General features: G+C 36.6%; 1 protein-coding gene across 1 annotated transcript; it reads right to left on the bottom strand.

The window, feature by feature from the left end:
* Positions 1-9,780: 9,780 nt before the first annotated feature.
* LOC116170171 (protein phosphatase PHLPP-like protein) lies at positions 9,781-12,735 on the bottom strand. Its single transcript, XM_031486395.1, has 3 exons — positions 12,718-12,735; positions 12,413-12,566; positions 9,781-12,367 (listed from the first exon to the last, which is right to left on the bottom strand). Exons 1-3 carry the CDS (start codon positions 12,733-12,735, stop codon positions 9,918-9,920), a joined length of 2,622 nt encoding a protein of 873 aa, XP_031342255.1. The 3' UTR covers positions 9,781-9,917.
* Positions 12,736-22,195: the final 9,460 nt, after the last annotated feature.

Here is a 22,195-nt window from a genome sequence, read left to right as displayed (position 1 = left end):
AAGAAAAGAACTGGGAGAAAATGAAGAATAGGTTACCCAATGAATACAGATGGATGAACCAATTCGCAAAGAAGAAAATCATAACGGGAACAGCAGGGAGGCATTTTAACAGGGGTAAGAAAAAATAAGTTAAAAAATAAATTAGAAAATATGATATATGAAAGGGAGAAGGGGCTAAAACCGAGGTGAGATTTAAATGCCAGAACATGGAATAAAAGAAATTTGATAGAGATCGGAAGAGAAACACAAGATTGAAAGTCAAGAGACAAAGAATGCAACAAAGCGGGGAAATAAGGCTAACAATGAAGATAAAAAAAGCAAGAAATGGAAAGATTACAAGAAGATGGGGAGATACAGTTATAGACCAAAGACGCGGTGGACTTGTATATAGTAAGACTAGATGACCAAAGAGAAGGAATGGGTGAGAATACAGAGGAGGAGTGGAATAATATGAAATAGTATGGTAGTAGAGGTAGTAACCATTTTTTTCTATCTTGTACGAACCACCATCTTTGAATTTCATGGCACAATCTGTTATTATGCACATTATGCATAGAAAGCATGATGATATTTGAAGCGCGCTTTTGTTTTGAGTATCGTTATCTGAATCATGTTTGTTTGATGTACTGCACAGATGATTATGTCTTTATATTGTTTTATTAAGTAGTTATTTATATATTCACAAGGAAATCTATTATCAGTGTGCTGGTCCTCTATGTTTCAGGGAGTACCGCATGCAGTTCGTTGTTCGCCGTTTACGTTTCTCGTCTCATCTCGTGCGAACTTTAGCTCTTGTGTCTTAGCATATACGAGAAGGGGATCCCCTAATGAACACTTCCTCTATTTATAATTTGTTTTGCTTGGGAGATAATGGACTTTTAACATGAATACTTGCTACTGACATTCTCACATGTACTTTTCGTTTTATAGTAATTGAAGTCCATGATTGGAGTAGAGCGATGCTTTTGATATTGTTTATGTACATACAATTTGTAAAATAGAGTAGATGTTAATACGCGAACTTGCGATACTAAAATTGCTCACTGCAGAAAAAGAATTCTTAAAGTCAAGGAAAAGTTCAAAAATGTTGACAAGCAGCACTCTCTACTACCAGACAAAATTTACGAAAAATATGCGAAATAAAAGCATGGTGATCATGAAAACGGTTGTGAATTATCATAATTACTATAAAACTCCCTCGAAACGCATCAGTTTAACAAAATTATGGGTTTAATAAAGGCACCCAAATCGATTTGTATATAATGCAAATTCTAATTCACGACATTAAAAAACTTTTTAAAATTCTAATTCTTGAGAAAATACCCGTTATTATATTTAAATCGGGCATAATTGCTTGCTCCAGATCGACTCTGGTAAAAACACACTAGCTCCTACCAATTAATTTTAAAAATTCAAATTTGACTGTCATGTCATTATAATAACATATTATCTATATTCTTTCTAAGAACACTAAGGAATCTCCATCACGATAGCTGTAATTGATCAATTTATCGATCTAGAAGTTTTCTATCAACCTTATTATTAAACTTCCGTAATTGTCGTATTTTAATGATATGGTTATTGGCCGTATTGCACTATGAATTACTAATTTGAGTTTAACTATTCTAACAAGACTTATTTAGTCGTTATTTTCCAACTGGTGTGCTCTCCCTTCGCACGCTATTAATTCTAGGTTTAGTGGATAACAGATGACCCTTAGATTTTCATGGTAATTTAGTAGAGAAGAAGGCAAACATTTCCTTAAATACATTTGCAAGTACAAAGAAACGTACAATTAATCAGCCGTAATGCATCAGCGCCATTTACTTACTGAAATGAATATATACAATTAAAGTCGAACAAAAGAAGGAGATTTAATTTAATAAGGGTTTTCTTTGTATAAAGTCATTGAAAAAGCATTTCTATTAGATTCGGGTCCATTGTTCACGAGAACTACATTTTAATCTATTAACCATCAATAGAAAAGGTATCAATTCATTAATTTACCTTCAAAAGGGAGCTTAAAAAGAAAATTAAAAACGTGTATCGTTTTTAGCCGGAGTGCAAGCGTTTTTTAGCATTCGTTTTAGAATGCAAAAGAAATACATAGATGTTAATTAATTAAATTAAAAACCTCTTTCCTTTTTTTTCCTTTTTTACCTGCATGAATATCATGTATCAATTAGTAAGCGTTTTAATGCTGCCTGGATCGATTATTTGAAATACCAGTTGCCTTTATTTTACACAGCATTCTGGTAACGTGTCTCGTTATAATTAGAATACAGTTTCGTTGGTGGATTTTTCTACAGCTTGCCTGTTCGTGGATCCCAGCGATCCTTCCAATACGTCTCTCAACATTCCATTTCCTCTACATACTCAGTTTCTCTTTCTCTTTCTAATATTGCTTGATAGTTTTTTCTCCCCCCGCTCTTCTTAATACTTCCATTTTAATTTAAACCTCCTCCACAAGTCCACGTCTCGAATGCTTCCAGTCTTTCTAATTCTCTTTTATTCAATATCAATACCTCACACTCATACAACAGAACCTTCTAAAGTAAACATTTTACCAGCGCTTTTCTCAATTATAAATCCATATTACTGTTAAGCATTACTCCCATCTCTCCTCTGACTCTTACATTCATTACTTCCTCTGCTTCAACTTTCATTACCTTCAACAAATTCTTGTGGTTAATTCTCAATCCATACTTGTCTTCCATTTCCTCCAGTCTTTTTAACATTTCATTTAATTCCCGCATGTTTTCAGCAAATATGAGCATATCATCAGCAACCCTGACTGACCTTACATTTCTGCCACCTATTTTTACCCCCCTCCCCCTTTCCAGTATTTCCTCGCCATATGCACCATATAGATATTAATTAAAGTGGTGATCAACATCCCTGCCTAACTCCTCTTCCTATTCCAATCCCTGCTTCGTGTACAGGTTGATGATCAATCTGCTTTCACTCCAATCCACACCCTTTTCCCTTGATATGTCTAACAGTTTTTCGTATTTCACACAATCGAATGCTCCTTTCTGATCGACTGGGCACAAACAGTTCTTCCTCGTTCTATATATCTTTCTCCTTTTTGTGATTGCATCCCTGGTTTCCAAATCTCTTGGGAACCCAAATTAATCTTTCCCCACTGCCACTTCCATTATCCTCCTCAACCTCCCATGCAACACCCGCAAGAAATCTTAGCAATATGGGCCTCGCATTTCCTTGATCCCTTCGTAACGGTTCTAGGGAAGTCTTCAGGCCACACTCCACTCTCGTAAAATCTCATTACACAAATCCCTCAGTGTGCTCATGCCTTCATCCTCTGAAGGTACTTTATTAACTTAACCTATCCCAGCAACCATATCTCTTATAATAGCCGCCTTTAGTTCTGACATCAAAATACTCTCACCCTTGTCTGCCTCTCTTACTTCCTCACATTTATTCGTTCAGGTTTCTCAGTTGGTTTGTATAACTTTTCCATATATTCCATCCATCTATTCAGTACTTGGTTATCCCCTGTCAGCGCTTTCGCTGCCAATAGCCAATAGTTTTGCTTTGAGATTTCTCTTTATCCCACAACATGTTCTTTATATTTTTGAACACTATGTGTTTCGTGACTTGCTATTCGATCGAGCTTTTACAATCTCCTTGCATTTTAGCAACCATTGCTCCCTCGCACTTATAGCTTTTCTTCTTAATTCATTCTTCAGTCGTTGGTATTTTTTCTTCCCTCAACCGTAATATTCTTTCTTTCATCTTTTCTCTCATTTCAAATATCAATGGCTTCTCTGCGCTTTTTCTTCTCAAATACCCCACCTCCTTCTTAGCCACTTTGATTATCACATTGTTTATGTTCTTCCATTTGTCTTCTGTAGTTTCAAGACTCTTTATTGCAACCTCCCTTTTCATTTCAATGCCCATTGCCCTTCCTATACCTATACTCTATCCATCTCCCTTAATTCTACCAGATCCCATTCTTTTACTCTTTTTTCGACTTTAATTCTTTTCAGTTTTATTTCCAACTCTGCCAACAAAAGAACATGGTCACTATTCTACACCTGCTTCCATAATAATTCCGAGTACAGCAGCAGTACCAATTGCAACAATGCCAAAAAAGTGTATGGAGAAAGAGGGTACTCAATTATTATGTCAACAAACTTTTAACCTAAATAACAGCTATACGAAAACACTGAAGATTGGTTTGGATGTTTTAAATGATCTCGAACCTTGGGTCAAAATTGATGAAATTCAATAATGAAGTTCCATAGTGAATCTTGTAATTAAAAACAATAAGATAGAGTTCGATTAGGATTCCAGGGCGCTTGATAAGCTTAAATTCATGAGAAATAAAGGACATTATAGCTTAATCATATCCAGTCGATAATAAAAAAACTACATAGCTTGTAAAAACTGTCAATTTTGATGTTGTGGAGAAGAGACTAGTTGGTTCTAAGAGAGAGGAAATTCATTAATTCGTTTTGGGCCGTCATAGAGATCAGGTCGGTGAAATTCGCGTTTTGAGCTTTGATAGTACCTAAGACAAATAAACCGCAATTAAAATTAGAGTTTGTTATTTTGAATTATCCGTCCGTCGGTCAAATAATTTGGGTTAGGTAAGATTCATCATATAGTGAAAAGTTGATTTTATTTAGTACTACTTAATAAGGGTTTTCAACCACAATATGGTAACTGTTGCATCCCCTCCACATTTTCAAAATTAATTTTGACAATGGTGAGAACTCATTTTAAAATTGATCAAGAACCCTTTACGGGGAGCCTCCAGAGAGCTCTAATTACTATTGCAAATCTGTATAAATGAAAGGCTAACATCACATGCACGGAAACTGGAAAGGTAGTCAGCTGACTACTTTTCCTGCCTTGTAAATTATTGCACATTGTTTCTAGTTTCCCATTACCTTACAGTATCCTTAACGTACTCTACAATTTGTGTACATTCCTATGCATATTTTGACAGTGCATACAGGGCGAGACATGCTTCTGAAAGCGGTCAATAGCCCTCAAACATTTGAGATTAGAGGCATACAGGGTGTTCCATAAAAGTGGTGTGTATGACGAAATGGTTTTTTTAGTGGAATACCTTATATATTTTTGTATTTTTGATACCCCTTAATAATAGAATTCTTTTTTATGTCTTATTATTTTTTCCGGATTATTATTTTTTGTTTTATATGCGGAGGATTATGAAAAAAATAAGTTTCAATGATGTGTCCCAAAATATTACTTCACGAAATATTTTCTTTATTAATGCTACTCGTAATATGCTAACGGGAGAAAAGGCATACAGGGTGATTCCTATAGTACCTGCCACCGTTTGGGAGCGTATAGGGGGTGCCTAGGGGAAGTCTTTTCATATAGGACACTTGGGTCGGAAATCCAAAATAAGGGCGCCAGTACCAAATTTATCTTCTGGAATTTCACGCCTGTATGTAGGCAACCCAACCGACCGACGTTTCGCGCGGAGCGATGCAGAGCGAGTTAGCGCGAGGAAGCGACATGGGAGGGAAGGAGGGAAAACGACAGTCAAAAGCAATAACGTTTACAAGTGTTCAACGTGGCCACCGTTGTTCTCAATGCACTTCCTACATCTAGCCAACTATTATTATACTATTGCCATAGTGTTTATTCACTTGATACGCGTCGTTGCAGACGGGATTTCGTGGGTTTAAACAAAATTCTGATCAAGTGTCAGCCACACATCGCCGCCTGAGATCGCTCCGTGTGCACCGCCGGCCGGTTGGGTTGCCTACCTACAGGCGCGAAATTCCAGAAGGTAAATTTGGCTCTGGCACCCTTATTTTAGATTTCCGACCCCAAGTGTCCTATATCAAAATACTCCCCTACGCACCACCTACACGCTCCCAAACGGTGGCAGGTACTATAGGAATCACCCTGTATATGTATGTGAATATTGCTATTCCATCTAGGTAGTGACAATCTGAACTAGTTAAATACAATTAAAATACTTCACAATTAGTTAATTAAAACGTTTTGGGTACAGCAAAGTATAAATTATAAGTACACGAAAAAAATGATCTCTCAAATAATGTATATAATACCGTTCAGTGTAGGATTCCTTCATCAACGTAATACTATGTGGGGGAGGGGTTAGTTTACCTTGAAATCTTAAGTTCAAGTAATGTATGTAGTAGGTACATCGCTGCGGTACGTGATTTTGTTATATAGATAGAGGGTGAGGAAAACTAAAATGGGATAAAACTAGAGACTCATACATTATATACATTATTCGTTTTAGATTTATTGACAAAGTTGTTGTTGAATGGCATCAGCATACATTGAAATGTTGTAGTGGTGGATACTGTTAAGGAACTTAGCTTGTAAATCTGAAATAATAGTGCACCCAAAATTGACCCATTGATCCAAGTAGGACGATATTCAGCTAACGTGCAGAAAAAACGACTTACCCCCGATCAACCGCGAGATGCCTTTTCCTTATTAAGCGACAGAGCACAGCGATGCAAGTGTTATAGGGGAGTAGACGGTGTCGCTTTTTTTTGGCTCATTCCAAGACACTGTATGACATTTTTCCTTCTTCAAACAAGATGCGGTTCGCTAGAATAAAAAGGACACGTGGGTGTATGCGCGAATTTAATTTGATCTTAACAGTTGAAACCGGTTTAACAGAAGTTTCTCCCAAAAGAAAATTGACTGATGTAAGGTTAGCGTTGTCCTTTTCAGTTTTCTTTTTAAAAAGTTTTGGGTTGTAGTACGAAAGCGTAAAATTTCATGTACCGTGTGATTAGAAAACTTGAGTAGGATTTACGCCAGACCACCGTGGATAACGATAAAAACAGACGCGAGTCATCAATTTTGCGTTGGTTCCGTTTCGGTAAATTAGTCCCGCAACAATTACAGATAAGAATAATGGATTGCGGTTGGTATAGAAGCGTGCGGAAGCGACCTAACGGAAGTCGGTTCCGTTTCAGATTTTGTAACTGGCAACGATAGGAAAGGGGAAGGCTGGGTAGATTAAGATCGACCACCTGAGCGTACAGGTCGGTTTCAAAAAAATTAGATCGCAGAAAAGGGTAAACGTTCAAAGTTATGAAAAGCGCAGTGGCTGTTAATTAAAAAAATAAATCAAGTATAGAACGTTCCAGTTAAAGAAAAAGTGCTTGCACTTGTTTAGAAATTGTTGAGAAAAAAACCATTCGTCTTTTTCATAGGAGTACCAGATGTTTTCATTAAAAGAGTTCCAAGAGTCATATCTTTCAGGAAACACGCTCGTAAGACCGTCCAGAATCGAACCGGATGCGCAAAAAATTTCGATATCCGCAAACAGTAAAACACGTTAATTTCATCTTTCTTCTTAGAATTGTATGCTCAATCCATTTACCGTAACTTTAAGGGTTTCTTTTGCCTCAACAGTGATCATCTTGTAGATGGGTTAATTCTATTATAAGCCTTCTTATTAAGGGTCATTCATAATCTAGGTAATAATATTGATATTAAATGGTATAAAAATTCCCTGCATGGAAAAATGTCTACTGTAAATTAAGTTTTTTCCCTAAAAAAAGCGTGAAAGACGTCAATTAGTGATAATGGGTTGGGGGCAAGTTTTCCGAATCACAAAATAAGAGCTTGACATCCTATAATGGTTTGGTAATGGTAACAAGTGTCGTTTAAGAAAAGTAGTCGATGGTGTAAACGTAAAGGATTTTCATGGAACCCCATGAATATAAAATTTTACCTTTACCCTCTCGAGTACTTTCATACCAGTTCGTATTACTAAAAATGACGTAATTTACACAATTTTTTTAGCAACCTTACAATTCAATGGGTAGATTACGTCAGCATTTGTACCCCTATTATGGTAGCACAGATACGATTACTGCTACTGTAGCTGTATAAAATTTGAAGATTTCATACTTACTAATTTAGATGAGTCTGTTTAACCTCACCATTTCAAAGGGATTACGTACCTTGCGGAAGATGTGGAAATCTAAAGTGGAAAATCCAAAGCCTTCCTGTTAAAATTGTCTATATTATTTACCTAAACGTATTTACATGAATAAGACATTGGTGATATTTTTCCGAGGTAAAGTTATTTTTGTTTGGTTTACCACGTATCGTTGTAGGTTATGCCCAATTTATGCCATATGTTGTAATTTAATTACCTACCTTTCTTTTACCTATATCGTAATCCGAAACCCATTTATTAGTGGGGTACGTAAGTTTGAATTCATTTGATTTTAGTCTGATAATGGTATCTAGTTTATTGGGTGTATCTTTTTGTGTACGTATAACGATCATTGTGGCGGTTGTATTAAAGAAGTACCGTTGTTTTGGGTGAATATTGTCAACACTCATTTTTGAAACGAAATTTGTTATCGGCTATTTTAAAAAATATGCATAGTGCATTTTATAGGTAAACGTGTATTATATGCTAGAGCTTTACCAACTTCTTTTATTTACATTGTAAACAATGAACCTCGGGTTGTCATGATTCAATAAAAATTAGGTTAACTCTTTAATTTTTTAAGTACAATCGGTCACTATTTTGTATTGCCCATACAGGTGATTAATACAAGATTTTCAAAAAGCCACAGAGATGAAGAGAAGTTAAATGCACAAGGAATTGCAGTTATGAGCTCACATGAACTCATTTTTAGGTTTTGGTAAAAATGCACGGAGTAACTCGAGGGGTAACTAGATGTGTCACTGGTCAACTTATCAACATTAAAAAAAATTACAAAAATAATTGTTACTAAAATTTTTTAAATTTTGTTCAATGATTTTTGAGAAATAATTCAAACAAGTTGTAAATCGGCATATGCATGATTAAAGCGCATTTTTGGTAATACAAGTCAGTATTTTATTAGCCAAGTTTAAAATTATCGATCTCACGAGTAATTTTGGCTGCGTTCAATAATTAATTTTATTTAATTTCAATTCAGGGTACGTCTTTATTTTGTAAAACACATCACAAAGTAAATAATTAAGTTTTTATACTGGTAGCGCTATTTAACTGTAAAATTATAGCACCTCCGAAAACCATATCGAAAATATTTTCTTAAATTATCGATCTCACAAGTAATCTAACTCAAAATAGACTAGAGCCTGCACATCTATTCTATAGCAGAAAGCTTTTAGTGAAAATTTGAGGTGTCTAGTTATTGTAGTTGCTGAGATCTCACCCGGACAGTCGGCCAGCCAACCATAACGAATATAATAGCGTATTTTTTTCAAAGAATGCGCTAAAAACGACGGTTTTCAAGAGAAAAAATGTTACTGGTTATTGCTCTTACTCAAAAATTGCAACTTCTAAAAATATGCGGATTGTTCTCCATTTAATCAATCTCACATATGTATTCCATGAACCCTTTCATAGAAATACCCGCATGCCCAAAGAAGTGCTAAATAACTAAACAATAGTACGTATGTACACTATGATAGCAGCAAAGCAGGGATAATGCTTTTAACTAAAGAAAAAACAAAATGTAAAAAGTATCACGAATGCCGTAATTACTTGTTCACGTGATCCTGGTTAGTGGTTAGGCGCTAATTGGAGCTAAATTGTTGCTCAATTTATAAAACAAACGCTTAGATTTTCACGTTTGTTGCTCTTGGTAGGCAGAGTTCAAATTGTTATCTTTATTTAAAAACTTGAATTCAAGTAAACATTCTTGTCAATTTCAATTGTATTAACAAGAAAGTGTATTGTAAATAGAACTAATCTTCTCTATTACACCATTGAATAAAGAGATTTATTATTCAATGATTACACTTAAAAAAGCAAAAAAAAATAAACAATTGTTTGTATTTTACAACTATTAGCAATTTTGTTCTTTACAGGTGAAATAAATAATATTTTACATCATCTTCAAGTTTCCTACCGTACTAATTAATCACAATATTACAGTTATAAATACATAAATTTACAATTCGGTTGTGGTTACACCCCAATACTGCTGCATCCTATCCAAATCTAACGAATCCGCCAACCCCCTCTCTTGCATCACAGCAAAATCGTACTCGAGATTGTAGGGCATTAACCTCTGCAAACTGCCAAAGTAAGCAGCGTGAGGACCTCCGAGCATTTGCTTTTTGTCGCCCAGGTGGCGAGAGGGTGGTCTCGATACCAACGGATTGAATGATCTGGAACTGCCAAACTGACGGGATAAGAATGATGCTTGCGTGTTATTATCGGTAACTATCTGGGGGTTGCTCCTCGACAATGTTGGGTTCTTTACAGAGAACTGTGGTCTTTTGTTCTTGTTTAAGGTGTTGAGCTCCTTATCGAAGAGCAACTGCGTGTTTTGTTCGAGCATGTACTCCCAGCACTTAAATTGTTCTTCGGATAGAGCAGAATCGGAATCTTCCCGAGCTTTTTCTTCTTCTTTGCGTGCACGAACCGCCTTTGCGACGCCTCGGTAGCTTCGTCTTTCCGGCGATGCCTTAACGTCCGCCGCTTCGAAGTGGGATGACGCAAAACTGCGCAGTGAACGATTGTCGCTTTGCTTGTTTAGCTGATTAATAAAGATTTTAGCGGAAGAATTGCAGTCACTACACGCTTGATCACTTTGCCCACTCGGAGAAGATCGATCATCATGGTTCATCATTGGTGGTGGAATCGGAATTTTGTCTATGCAGCTGTTGCACGCATTATTGAGTGCTTCGCAGCAACAGCCTGGTTGGCAGGTACTCGCGTTCGAAAGCCCACTTTCGCTTTGGTACTTATTTCTTCTAATCGTCTGTCTTAGTTCCCTCATAAGCAGATCGACATCAGAGCTAATTAGGTTAAACCGTACAACTATGATACTTAAATTTTCTTCCGCGCCGTAACTTTGTGCTAAATCTTGCAGACGCTTCGCCGCTAAAATAATGTTTCTCTGCAGACTAACTTCTCTAATTGCATTTTCTGGGCTCATTACCTCCCATAAGTTCTTATTCGCAATTATCATGTACTCGTCCTTATCTTCTAACTGAAATTCTATTATATCAGGATCGGGTATTACGTAATTAAGTTGTGGGTTAGTGCGTATGTGTTTACGCTGTTTAATTGGCAACAATCGCAATGGGCCAACGGTTCGACCCAGCACAATCTTCATATCGCCGACGCTCGCAATCTTCATGACGTACCTCTTCACGCCACCACAAAACGAGAAGTCCACCGATGACTTTGATTTTAAAATATGCACAATGACTGCGTTCATTCCGTGCTTCTGCCCTTTGTCTTTCAGTTCTTTGTGGGTGGATAACATGGTGTACTTCATGTAGTCGTTTGCCGTTTCTTTTACGGTTCGTTCTTCCAAGAGGATGCGTGGAACTATTTTATCAATTGCAATCGGGACGTCGCTGTTATTTTCGCCGTCAAACATCCCGAAGAGCGCTTCCGTGTTGCAAAACGCCGGCAAGCGGATTTGGGAAATGTACAGTCGTCGCTTGCAGCCTGACGTTTCCGAAAACCCGACCGCCCATGCCGATTCGGTGAGGTCGTTTTCGCAGAACGGCGAGGGGGTTAAAGGTAGACTCGTCCTGTTCTTCCCGGATACATCAACTAAGCTCATCGGCCTTTGCGTTCTGTACGTGTGGAACTGCTGCGAGTCCACGTGAAGCTTTGAGTTGCAAGAGAGGTCTAGAAACTTGAGATTTGGAGGGATGAGCGATGATAGGTTGATTTTATCCAAATGATTGTGGGCGAAGTCGAGAACGCGTAGTGATCCCAAATGTGATAACGTGGGGCATGATTGGAGCAAGTTTGAATGGACTCGAAGCACTGATAGGTGCTTTAGGTAACCCACACTGTCAGGCAGTCTTATCAGTTTGTTTCCCGATAGCACCAGTTCCTCAATTTCCGTCCATTCTAATCCACAATTTTCGGGTAGAAAAGTAAAATTATTATAAGCCGCGTGTAGGATTTTTAAGTTCACCAGGTATGGAGACACTTCCGCAAGCGAACCATCCGACAGGCAATTGGCAGTTATAAACAGTTTTTCTAAGCTTAAATTACTCTGTGGTTTGGGCAATTTGCAAAGGCGGTTGTTTGATATATTCAGTACCTTTATACTTTGGACGCATCTGAAGAAATTTTCCGGAAGCGTTGATATACTGTTGTTTTGTAGAAACAACTCTTGTATGGGTAGTTTTTTGTGTATTGTAGGAAGATTATGCAACTGATTATAAGCCAACTGTAACGTGTGCAGGTAAGGCATTTCATTGCAAAATAGATGGTCCGGTAGGGTTTTTATGTAATTGTTACTCGCAAATAACGAGCGCAGCTCTTGACAACTTCCAAGCCACTCGGGGAGGCCATCCAGATTGTTATATGACACATCTATGTGCTTTAAATTTGTGGGTGTTGCAATGACCGCAAAGTTCTTCAATACTACAATTTTTAGGTTACTTCCATAATTAATGCTTCAAAACTTACAATTATTTCCCGCTATTAGTGTTGATAGGGCTCTTCCGTGTAGTGTCAACACAGTGATAATGTTTTTGGAACAGAGCAGCACTTGCAATTGCTCGACTGCGCTCAAATCCAAAATCTCAATGTGATTCTCGCTAACGTCCAACTCTGTCAGATTCTGAAAATAAAAAAAAACATAAAACGTCCGAAGAGGTAAATCAATCCAGAAAGTAAGCGAAAGAAGTGAACCAAGGATTCTCCACTTGATGATATCGTACGTACGATCATCCAATTGTAGTAAATTAATGATCTAACAACAATAGAGGTACCACGACCTTATTTAGCATCATTTACGGGTCTGATGTTTTACAGGATGTTATTTGCATCTTAAGGACATCTAAACCAAGACGTTTAAATTTTAATTTATTGAATCCAAATTTACATATGAGTGTTGTAATCTAAAAACGTTTATACGCAAGTGAATAGATAATAATTGTTTCACAGTTGTACAGGAGCAGTGAAAATGCATTTATTGTAACACAAAGCCCGCTTGCAAAACAGCCCGATGAGTAAAAAATTCATTTAGATTCAGAATAGGTAATAATCATAATAAAAAGTCCCAACCACATTCAAGGTGTCAAGGCCTTCTCAAACAATATTATTATGATGGTGTGAGGAATTTATCTGGATGACTGGAGTCAATGAAATACGGGTCATTTTTACGCCTGGTTTTCAATGGTTTTTTTTTTGTTCTCTACCGCCCTATGTTGGTTGGCTTTCCAGTCGGGCGTAGGAATACGATTACAGGGATATAACCAATAAATTTCGGATCATCATGAAGTAAAGCTTCCGCTAAACATATTGACCGATTTGTTTTTGATTATTTAACAGCCATTCGGGATTGGTTAAAAAAAATTAATCATAGCTATTTTAAGTTAATTTCGCCATTGTGTGTGCATTTTCCAGCGAAAAGGGGAAACCCGATTTCATTCGAAAAAAAACCTTTTATGTGGAATATATTTAATTGTATTCCAAGGACGTTTTATTTTTTTGACAAGAAGGTGTGCTATTTGTGCGGCTGCTATGCGCGAAGGAATTTCCTCATATTAAATTACCAATTACAAAGGACAAGTGTTGAACTTCTCTGTTGAATTACTTAAGGGTTGACAATATTGGTTTCCAGATTTAGGATAACGTTTAATCAGAGTTTGTAGAAATAATGTATTGTTTAGAATACCAATTTTTCCTTTCTTTCGTAATGAAATACAATAATTTTATTAACAATTATAAAGCCGATACACTGTCAAAAAATTTTGATTTTCTTGCGAAAAAATCACCAAGATCATAGTATGAAGTATATCCTCAGCGTCAACGTTATACTGCTGGATGTAATAGAAAAAAGGTTATCCTCTGGCGGAAGCATTTCAAACAACCTTTACTTTATTTCGACTTCGATCCTATGTTGAAGGCGCTGTTATGGCCACTTTCTCCCGTCCATCCGTCCGTCCGACAGTTTTAAGATATCTAGTATATGTAAGCGGAACTTCATGAAACATGAAAACATCACGTTTTATTACGGCTCGCTAAGGCAGCTTTATTATACCAAGGGGTGCGCGAAGGAGCGCGGCCCACATATGGGGACTTCGTACGCGACATCCAAGAAAGACGGTCGAGAAATAGAGCAATGTATCGAGCCATTGTTACTGTTCAATAAACGCCCATTGTAAATTGTTGTATAGTGTTTAATTTAGGGGTGTAATACCCTATCCTCTATACTGGTTAGTGAAGTCTTTTACATACATTCGATATTTACCGAGAATTTAATATACAGGGTGAGTTTTTTTTCATTTTTAGCATTGGGATCTCGGAGACCATAAGACGTACATAACAGATTCGGTTAAATGAGGAAAGAGTTGTCGTTTTAAGAGCTTATTTAAGAAATGCTTTTGGTTTTTGAAAAAATCTCATTTAAAAAAATGTAAGTTTGAGTTATAACTCGAAAATTATAAAAGAAGAATGAAAATTAATAAATGTACCTTATCACCTTATCTACAATTTTTGTTCTTTGCATTTCTGTATTTCTAATACTAAAAATTCTACAACATTTAATTAAGAAAAATCACTAAATCTGCTTTTCGCTCTAGTGAACTATGGTTTTTTTTCAAGAAACAAAAGCATATCTCTGAGAACCTTTCGCAATCTCTTCCACGAACTAAGCAATAAGTACAGGACACATTCTTAATACTACACCGACGGATCAATCGTGGACAACCAATCAGGGTACTCCATTCCATCCAAGAGAGAAACCTTCAGAAGCTCCTGTGAGGGGTTTGCAATCCTCCGTACTCTACAGATCATGGCAGAGAACCCAAGTAATAATGAAGCCCTTATATACTCGGACTCATTCCTGTTTAAAAGAAATGAGGAACCAGCCAATAGCCAATCCTCTGTTAATGTGGCATTCCACGTCTTCATTGACGCTATTCCCGGACTTTCCATTTCTTCAACCGAAAACAAAGTAAATCGAGACAAGGAAACTAAGAAGAACGACGAGCACGAAAGTTAAACTGGCACTATCACATGTTCAAAGTTTAAGCGAACGATATTAAGTGCAACCAAATAAGACCGTTTCATATCTTTGCATGTACTTCTACCATGATTATTAGTACAATGCAAAGTGGAAAGATGAAGCGGCAACCTATTTAAGAATAAATTGTTTGAGCACGGAGCTATCTTAGTTTTAATAAAAGAAAAGTGTCAGGGTTTCTACATGTATATAAACTTGTGGAGTGCACAAACTTAAAGTTGGCGGTTGTTCGAGTTTCATGCTTTAATAGCGACACGGTCGTGTTACAATGCACTTTTCTCTTAGAAATGACAGGTGTTCGAAGTACACAAAATCGATATGCACCCGGCACGGTTAAATCTAATTTTGACTTACACAAACGTTTACGTTACGATGAAGGGAAAAACCGTATAATTTGGTTTAGGTCTTTTCGCACAGCGCACATATCCGTTCATTTACATATTTAACATCGGTACCCAGACGAACATTCCTTTAAAGGGATGAAGAGGCTTCCAATTCCTCCCCGCACGTGTCTTCATGGCTTTTTATCATCGCCTTTCTGTCTTTTGAGGAGCGTAAAGTCAATGCTCAAAGCGGCAGCATCGTTTTAAAGGAATAATATTTTCCTTTTCCGCGTTTGGCGTCACGGGCAGGAAACAGCTTCAGCTTTACTTCAACCGACTTGATAAAATATTTTAATCAGCGTCTTCATATTTTACAGTTTCATTCAGCAGATAGCGTCGCGATGTGTACGAGTTTGAAGTAAAGCTCTTTTCCGTTTTTGTGGCGAGGCCGATAAGGGGATGTTAAAGTATTTTTGGCAATGCCCTCTCGCCCTCTCCCGTCTCTTATATTTATTAACTCGGAAATAGCGCAACTTCCTCCACTTGATTACAACCATTTACGAGTCGACAACAAACTATTGAGTGTTATGGCGGTGGTGGCACCGTAAACCGTCTCCCGAAATTAGACTAATTTCAGTTTGGATGAGATCAATTATAAGTTGAATTTAGTTTGGAATTAAGAATTTAAATTGCACGCAGTTTGTCCACGCTGCATTGTCACCGATCGCCGCAATTTCGCAATTAAAAGCGGAGGGGTTGGGGGGTTGGCGAGGGGCGAGGATGATGAATCCCGGTTTTCGCATAAATCTTGCATCGGTAGGCTTGAGTAGTAGCAGAAACAAACGCGCTTTTGTTAACAGTTTTTAATACATGTAATGCACCTGTAGTATACAAAAGCACTGGGACGTAAACGGCAACATCCTGCTTACTCGGTGGAAGATATTATATTGGGAAGAGCGAAACATGAAAGTTCCGGCCTACGCTAGAGATTTTCCACAATTTTCGTTATGGTCATAAACTAACCGAGAAAAATCTAATACAATATTTTAATTTCCTCCGAAATGGATATCGCGAACTTAAATTTTCGTATAAGGAAATTAGTTTTCTTTCGAATAAATTTAATATTCCTCGATTTCATTTAACTCAATGTTCCGAGAATAACTTAAAGCTTGCATAGAGACAAATATAATCATAAATTGTACCAAAGAGGACGATTATTCAAAAGCTCGAGAGGAGATTATTTACTCTACACTAAAGCGTCTTACAGTTCGATGCTCGTAAATCGTTCATCAAAATAAAAATAATTAATAGCGCCTATAATCGTTTTGTGTATCTATAGTATTGTAGTCGGCTGTAGGAAACTACTTTGTTGGAAGCTTTTTCTCTGATATTTTAATCCAAAATTTCAAAAACCTTTTTGAAAGATGGGAGATATATGAAATATTGCTCCTCAACCTCAATTTTTCCAACATTCATTTTTTGTGGTTCGTTCTCTTTCTCAAAATACTTAACACGATTTCGAGCCTAGAGATTCCAAAAGGTTCCTTTGGAGTTCAACCAAACTTGAATATTTGAACATGAAAATAAGGAGAACCCCTCTGATTGTATTGGTGACTGAATACGTCACTAGATCGTTGTGCCATTCGCATTTTTCAAAATTCACATGAAACATTTTTTGTTGTAATGTGCCAAATTAAGGGAACCGTTTGAGAGCAATATAATCATGGATTTGAAATGGAAATCTGAGTGTCCTAGTATAGCAATGAATTACATTTATTTTTGGAAAAATCTGTGCAAATTACTTGACCCTTGACTCATCAAAAAACCGTTATACAAGCTACAATTAGGCAACCTAAAATATGTCAGTCAGCAAAAGGTGTGCTTTAATTACTAGGCGCTATTGTCTATATATTTTTTCCAGAGAGTTAGAAATAAAAAGATCAGAAATTGACATACATTATTATCAACAGTTTCTGCAACGTACCTTATTATCTATATCTTCCTTTTGAAGAAGCTTCAAGGGGCATTTTTATAGGACCATATGCCATTTGACAATGTTCTCTGATACAAGAAGCGAAGTGTAGTCTTTTTTAATATGCGATTAATACACTCCTTTAATATACGACCAGCAGCTTGGTGATTGTTTCAAATTCTAACCAATCAGATGATTTTTTATCCGATTAAAAGCTAGGTAATTTTTTATCAGCGATAAAAATAGTGGTTGGTCTTTTTTTTAAATTAATCTCCCTAAAATACACTCCATCTTGGTTTTCATTCAATAAGCATAATTTTATTTTTAATTCACTCAAATGTTGTTGCTTCCTGGAAAAAACTCTCGATCAAAAGCACATGATAAAATCGCTCCAGCTAAAGCTGTCGCCATCACACTTTTGATCTCTAGTTTAGATCAATATAATTATTTGGAATGGAAATCTTATTATCCTATCATAGAAACCAATTACATTTATTTTTGGAAAAACCTGTGCAAATTTCTTTACCCTTGACTCAAGAAACCCGTTATACAAGGGGATTTTTACTACCTAAAGATATTAAAAAGGTGTGCTTGAATTACTTGACGCTATTGTCAAGTGTCTATAATTCTTCCAGATATTTAGAAATGAAATGATCAGAAAATTGGCAGACATTATTATCAATATGCTGAAAAAGGGGTTGGTTTTTAAACTGCAGCGAAGGATTTCTCAAAAAAAATACACGAAGTGTGACGAAAACAGTCGGGGGAAAAATGCCCTTGAAAATTTTTTTGTCTAAAACTTGAAATCCACGCTCCAAAAACCTTATTAAGTTTAAAATCAAAATAGTTGATGAAGATTTAGACAATGAATCTCTGTGTTTTGAACGTGTACTTTTGTTCCATAATTCTAACTAGACAAGTTAACGCTTACTATTGTAGGAAGCGAAGAAAAAATATTTCAATTTGGAAAGAATTCTGAATTTTTCTGCGGTCTTTACCTTACGTTTTTTGTTGACATTCGGCATTTTTGTTTTTTTTTTCCAAAATTTTAAAAATTGTTTCGAAAATCTCAATTTCTCGCAATTAACTGAAATTTCACTTGATCAGAAAATGGAATGAGGTTTTCACGACCACTAATCGTTTGACCACTCCTTGAAAATGAAGGAGATAGCATTTTCCGTACTTATGAAAGATGAAACATTTTTGGATCTACCAGTGGAATATGGATCATTATATAATCTAGATACAGGTAAAATATCATCATCTAAAAAGGATCTAAATCCAGATCCAAGATCCATGTGATGGATCAATAACATCACATCAGAAATGTTGGTCCTAATAAAACCAGTATTACACGAAACAATTTTTTATACCACCTGACCTACTTTACATGAGTTTATGAGTTCGAAGAATACCATTTGGGATCTTTACCAGAACCGACACTCTAGTGTAAAAGAAGTTTTTTATTTTATTTTTACGAATTAACACAAGGTGTGCTCGTTTTGTTTGAATTTCTATTTCAGTGTTTGATTTTCCTTTTAGAAATTTTTGCAGGTGCGTGATTTTTGTTTAAAACTTTTATCGCCTCTGTAAATTTTTAAAAAAGTTATCAGGCGAAATTTAATTAACGTCCTGGGGACTGGCGTTTATTAGATCTAATTTTGATTAGCGTTTCATTTGAAAATTCATGAGGAAGAAGATTATTTTATGGTGGAAATGGTGTTTCGACCGTTTAAGAGAGCGTGTACATTTCTTTACGCTAAATTTTTTGGGTAGTCAGCCTGTGGATTGAAAAACGTAGTTCGGCGATATCGAAATAAAGTTTTTCAAGAAAACTGTATAAAGTCGAAGTGGGAATAACGCGATGAGGAGTGGATCCATTTGATTTCTAATTAAATAGATCATTGTCTTTTCTCCATTGAGCTCTCTATGAACGTTAATAATTTAAATTGAAAGGTCCGCGTCCCATTCTTCGGTCCCGATTCATATTCTAAACGGTGCGTTTATTTGAGGGTATATGGAAAAGGTATAGGAACGGGCAAACAAATATACAATACCGAAAGGAAATAATCACAAATTTCAATTCGCGCGGCATAAATAACTTTCGCGTTTACTCCCAGCCAGTTTTCGATTGAATGGGTTTTCGCATTATTGCTAATTCAATTTTGGTTAAAACTTGGCGTTGATATTTTACCCCATTTTAAACAGAGGGCCTTCGCGCCGCGCGTTATCTGAAACGTGACAAATAACTGCAAGCATTTATTTCCTTCTTGTCTCTCTCATCTTCACTTTCTCGTTAATTTTTCAATCGTTGTCTGCCGAGTACACATCAAAAGCAATGAATAGAATGCGATTTCGTAAGCTTTTGATTAAAGGATTTTGGCCTTTGTTGCGTTTGACGTTTGCATTGCGAACTTTCTTTAAGGTGTCTAAACAAAACAATTTTGATTGGTTGTCATCTCGTCTAGAGTAACCCACCGCCGCACCGTTTTAATCATCCGGCTCGTTTTAATAATCGCCCATGCAAGTATTTTGTTAAAACAACCCAAACTGGATTATGCCACGTTGATAAATTTAAACAGTTTTGTGTGTCTATGGATTTAACCCCTAAATATATGAGCTCGCCGAAATCCTATTAGTTCCGTTCATTTGCCGCCGTTTCGACGTTAAATGACTGTTTTGACTTACCACCTGCTCTCGCAAACCAATCGGGACGACTTACCTAAAACACGAAGAAAAAAACGTGTATTACAGCTTCGCTGCGAAGTTAGCGAATGCCACTAATTACCCCGCACGTTCAAAGCTGCAGCGTACTAAATGTAAAATTGCGGACAACAACGGAGGAGTTCGAAGTTTAGAAGTTCCGACGCAGCAAACTGCATGCAAAGTAACCGCAAATGTGTGCGGCTCGAAATTACAAGTTTCCAACCCAAATTAATAATGGTGTGCAAATAGCAAAAGCGAATCTAACGATAACTTGGCAGAGATGAGAGAGACACAGATGCACGTATAATATCAATTATGACGAAAGTCATCCCTCTTCTTATAACTATCCTTGGGATTGCGATTTAAAGTTATGCTAAGGTGAGTAATGACCGATTTAATGTCGGACACTATTTCATCTTTGTTTTTTGTAACGCTCGCACGACCCCGTTACCCTAACCCCCAGTGTAATTTTGGACGACACAAAAAAACTCGAGCATTATTTTCATTAAAAAGCCACTGCTAACGAACGAAATGTAGAAGATATGGCGTCTAATAGTTTTATCATCTTAGGCGGAACAAAGCTCCATTTCACAGTTTTCTCCTTAAATAAATAGAGTTTTGTCAGACCAAAAACTGTAATCGAGATCAAGATCAACTTTCACTTCGTAGGGCAGGAATCAAAGAAACCAATCGGTGATTAAAAATGGCCGTTGTTGTTAATAAGAACCATTTTGTAGGCGTCAATTAGTTAAAAATAATAGGTAGGGATCACAAGAGAGAATTTTGAATTCATTCGGTTTTTTACTTTTATTGTCACTCTCTTGGTCTGGCCGCTCAACAGGCTTTCGTTCAATTACAGAGTGACCCGCATAATGATTTTTAGATCGAACAAAAAACCAGAACATAGTTTCCGGTAGAACAATACAATACAATACAATAATGGCATGCGGAATGTCAGAATTAAAAGAAAAGCGGGAACTTAATTGCCAACGTAATATATTATTGCTGTTATGGAAATTTAGTTATTTGTGCATCGTAAAGTATTAACGTTACGATTATTTTGTTATCACCGATTTGTACGGACAATTCGTAGTTTAGTTAACGTAAATTGAGTTATTGATTCTTTAATTGAGTGTTAATTTCGGTTTTAGTATACAAGTACCAGCGCCAGCGTGTCAAACGTTAGACATTGCTACCGCAATATTTTTGTGCCGCACTATCCCTCGTTTGTTTGCTTACGTTGTTATCTGTTACAGATAAGGCAGAAAAGTGCCCTTCTGAATTCAAACGGCCGTTACGACCAGACTTCAAAGGTAATATTATAATCTTCGACGACTACGTTTGATTACATACTGGTTTTCGAATTATAATTACTTCATTCGTCCAATAGCTCCGTTGTTTTTAAGGAAACCTGTTTTTATGTTGATAATTTCCCAGACTACAAGTGGATCCCTTTTTGCTAAAAATTGAGTTAAACTGAAATATTGAGATTTCAGATCTAGATAAAGTGTCCTATTTGTAATTGGTTAAGATCATGGTTTAAATTACCCTCCATTGTGACAACAGTTATTATTTATGTTCTACCCCTTCGTCTCAGAGATTTGAAGGTTAGGAAATAGGTCTCGAAACTTTCGGTGGAACCTACGAAGTCCTCGAGGCGTGCGAAAACCTGAAACGTAACTCCAGGACATTATGGAAGGGCCTATTAACATTTTGAAAGAGCCATTTAATAAAAGCTAGGCAGATTTGGGCGGTTTTACAATGAGTTCAGAAAAGCCCAGCACGCAGTAAAGTGGGTTTATTGAAGATGATATTGAATAGTGTGGATCTGGAAAGCTCTGGATGGATGTAAACAACAATTGAGGGCTATAGAAACTGAGATAATATGTTCGAACATTTTTTGTTTATGAAACTTTGGAAAGCTCTAGAAAGTGGGGAGTTAGCTTTGTATAGCAACATCAATATTAAATATTTGATATTTTAGGACTGAGATCATCAATTTCGGCCAAGTAACTGTAGAAATTTAATTAAGACCATAGAAGTAAAATGTTGGGAGCGTAAGTGGCGTCGGGAAGTGGAAAACGACTGCCTAAAGAAACGGCCTTAAAAACAGTTTAAATGATAAGTATGTGAAGTTTTAAGGAAAAGTTCTCGAAATTACTTTTCTTGAAGTGAAATAATTTCGTGGTATAAATCAAGTCAGTCCGTCCCGTGGTGAT

The sequence above is a fragment of the Photinus pyralis genome, unplaced genomic scaffold (genome assembly GCF_008802855.1).
Source record: "Photinus pyralis isolate 1611_PpyrPB1 unplaced genomic scaffold, Ppyr1.3 Ppyr1.4_LG5, whole genome shotgun sequence".
Taxonomy (NCBI): domain Eukaryota; kingdom Metazoa; phylum Arthropoda; class Insecta; order Coleoptera; family Lampyridae; genus Photinus; species Photinus pyralis.
The sequence above is the reverse complement of the archived record's forward strand: the minus strand, read 5'-3'. Positions and strand labels throughout refer to the sequence as shown.

Excerpts from the sequence above, each read along its gene's own strand:
- LOC116170171 (XM_031486395.1), bottom strand. Across the intron at positions 12,368-12,412 it reads ACTAATAGCGGGAAATAATT|TATTGAAGAACTTTGCGGTC; the intron begins GTAAGTTTTGAA and ends TAAAAATTGTAG.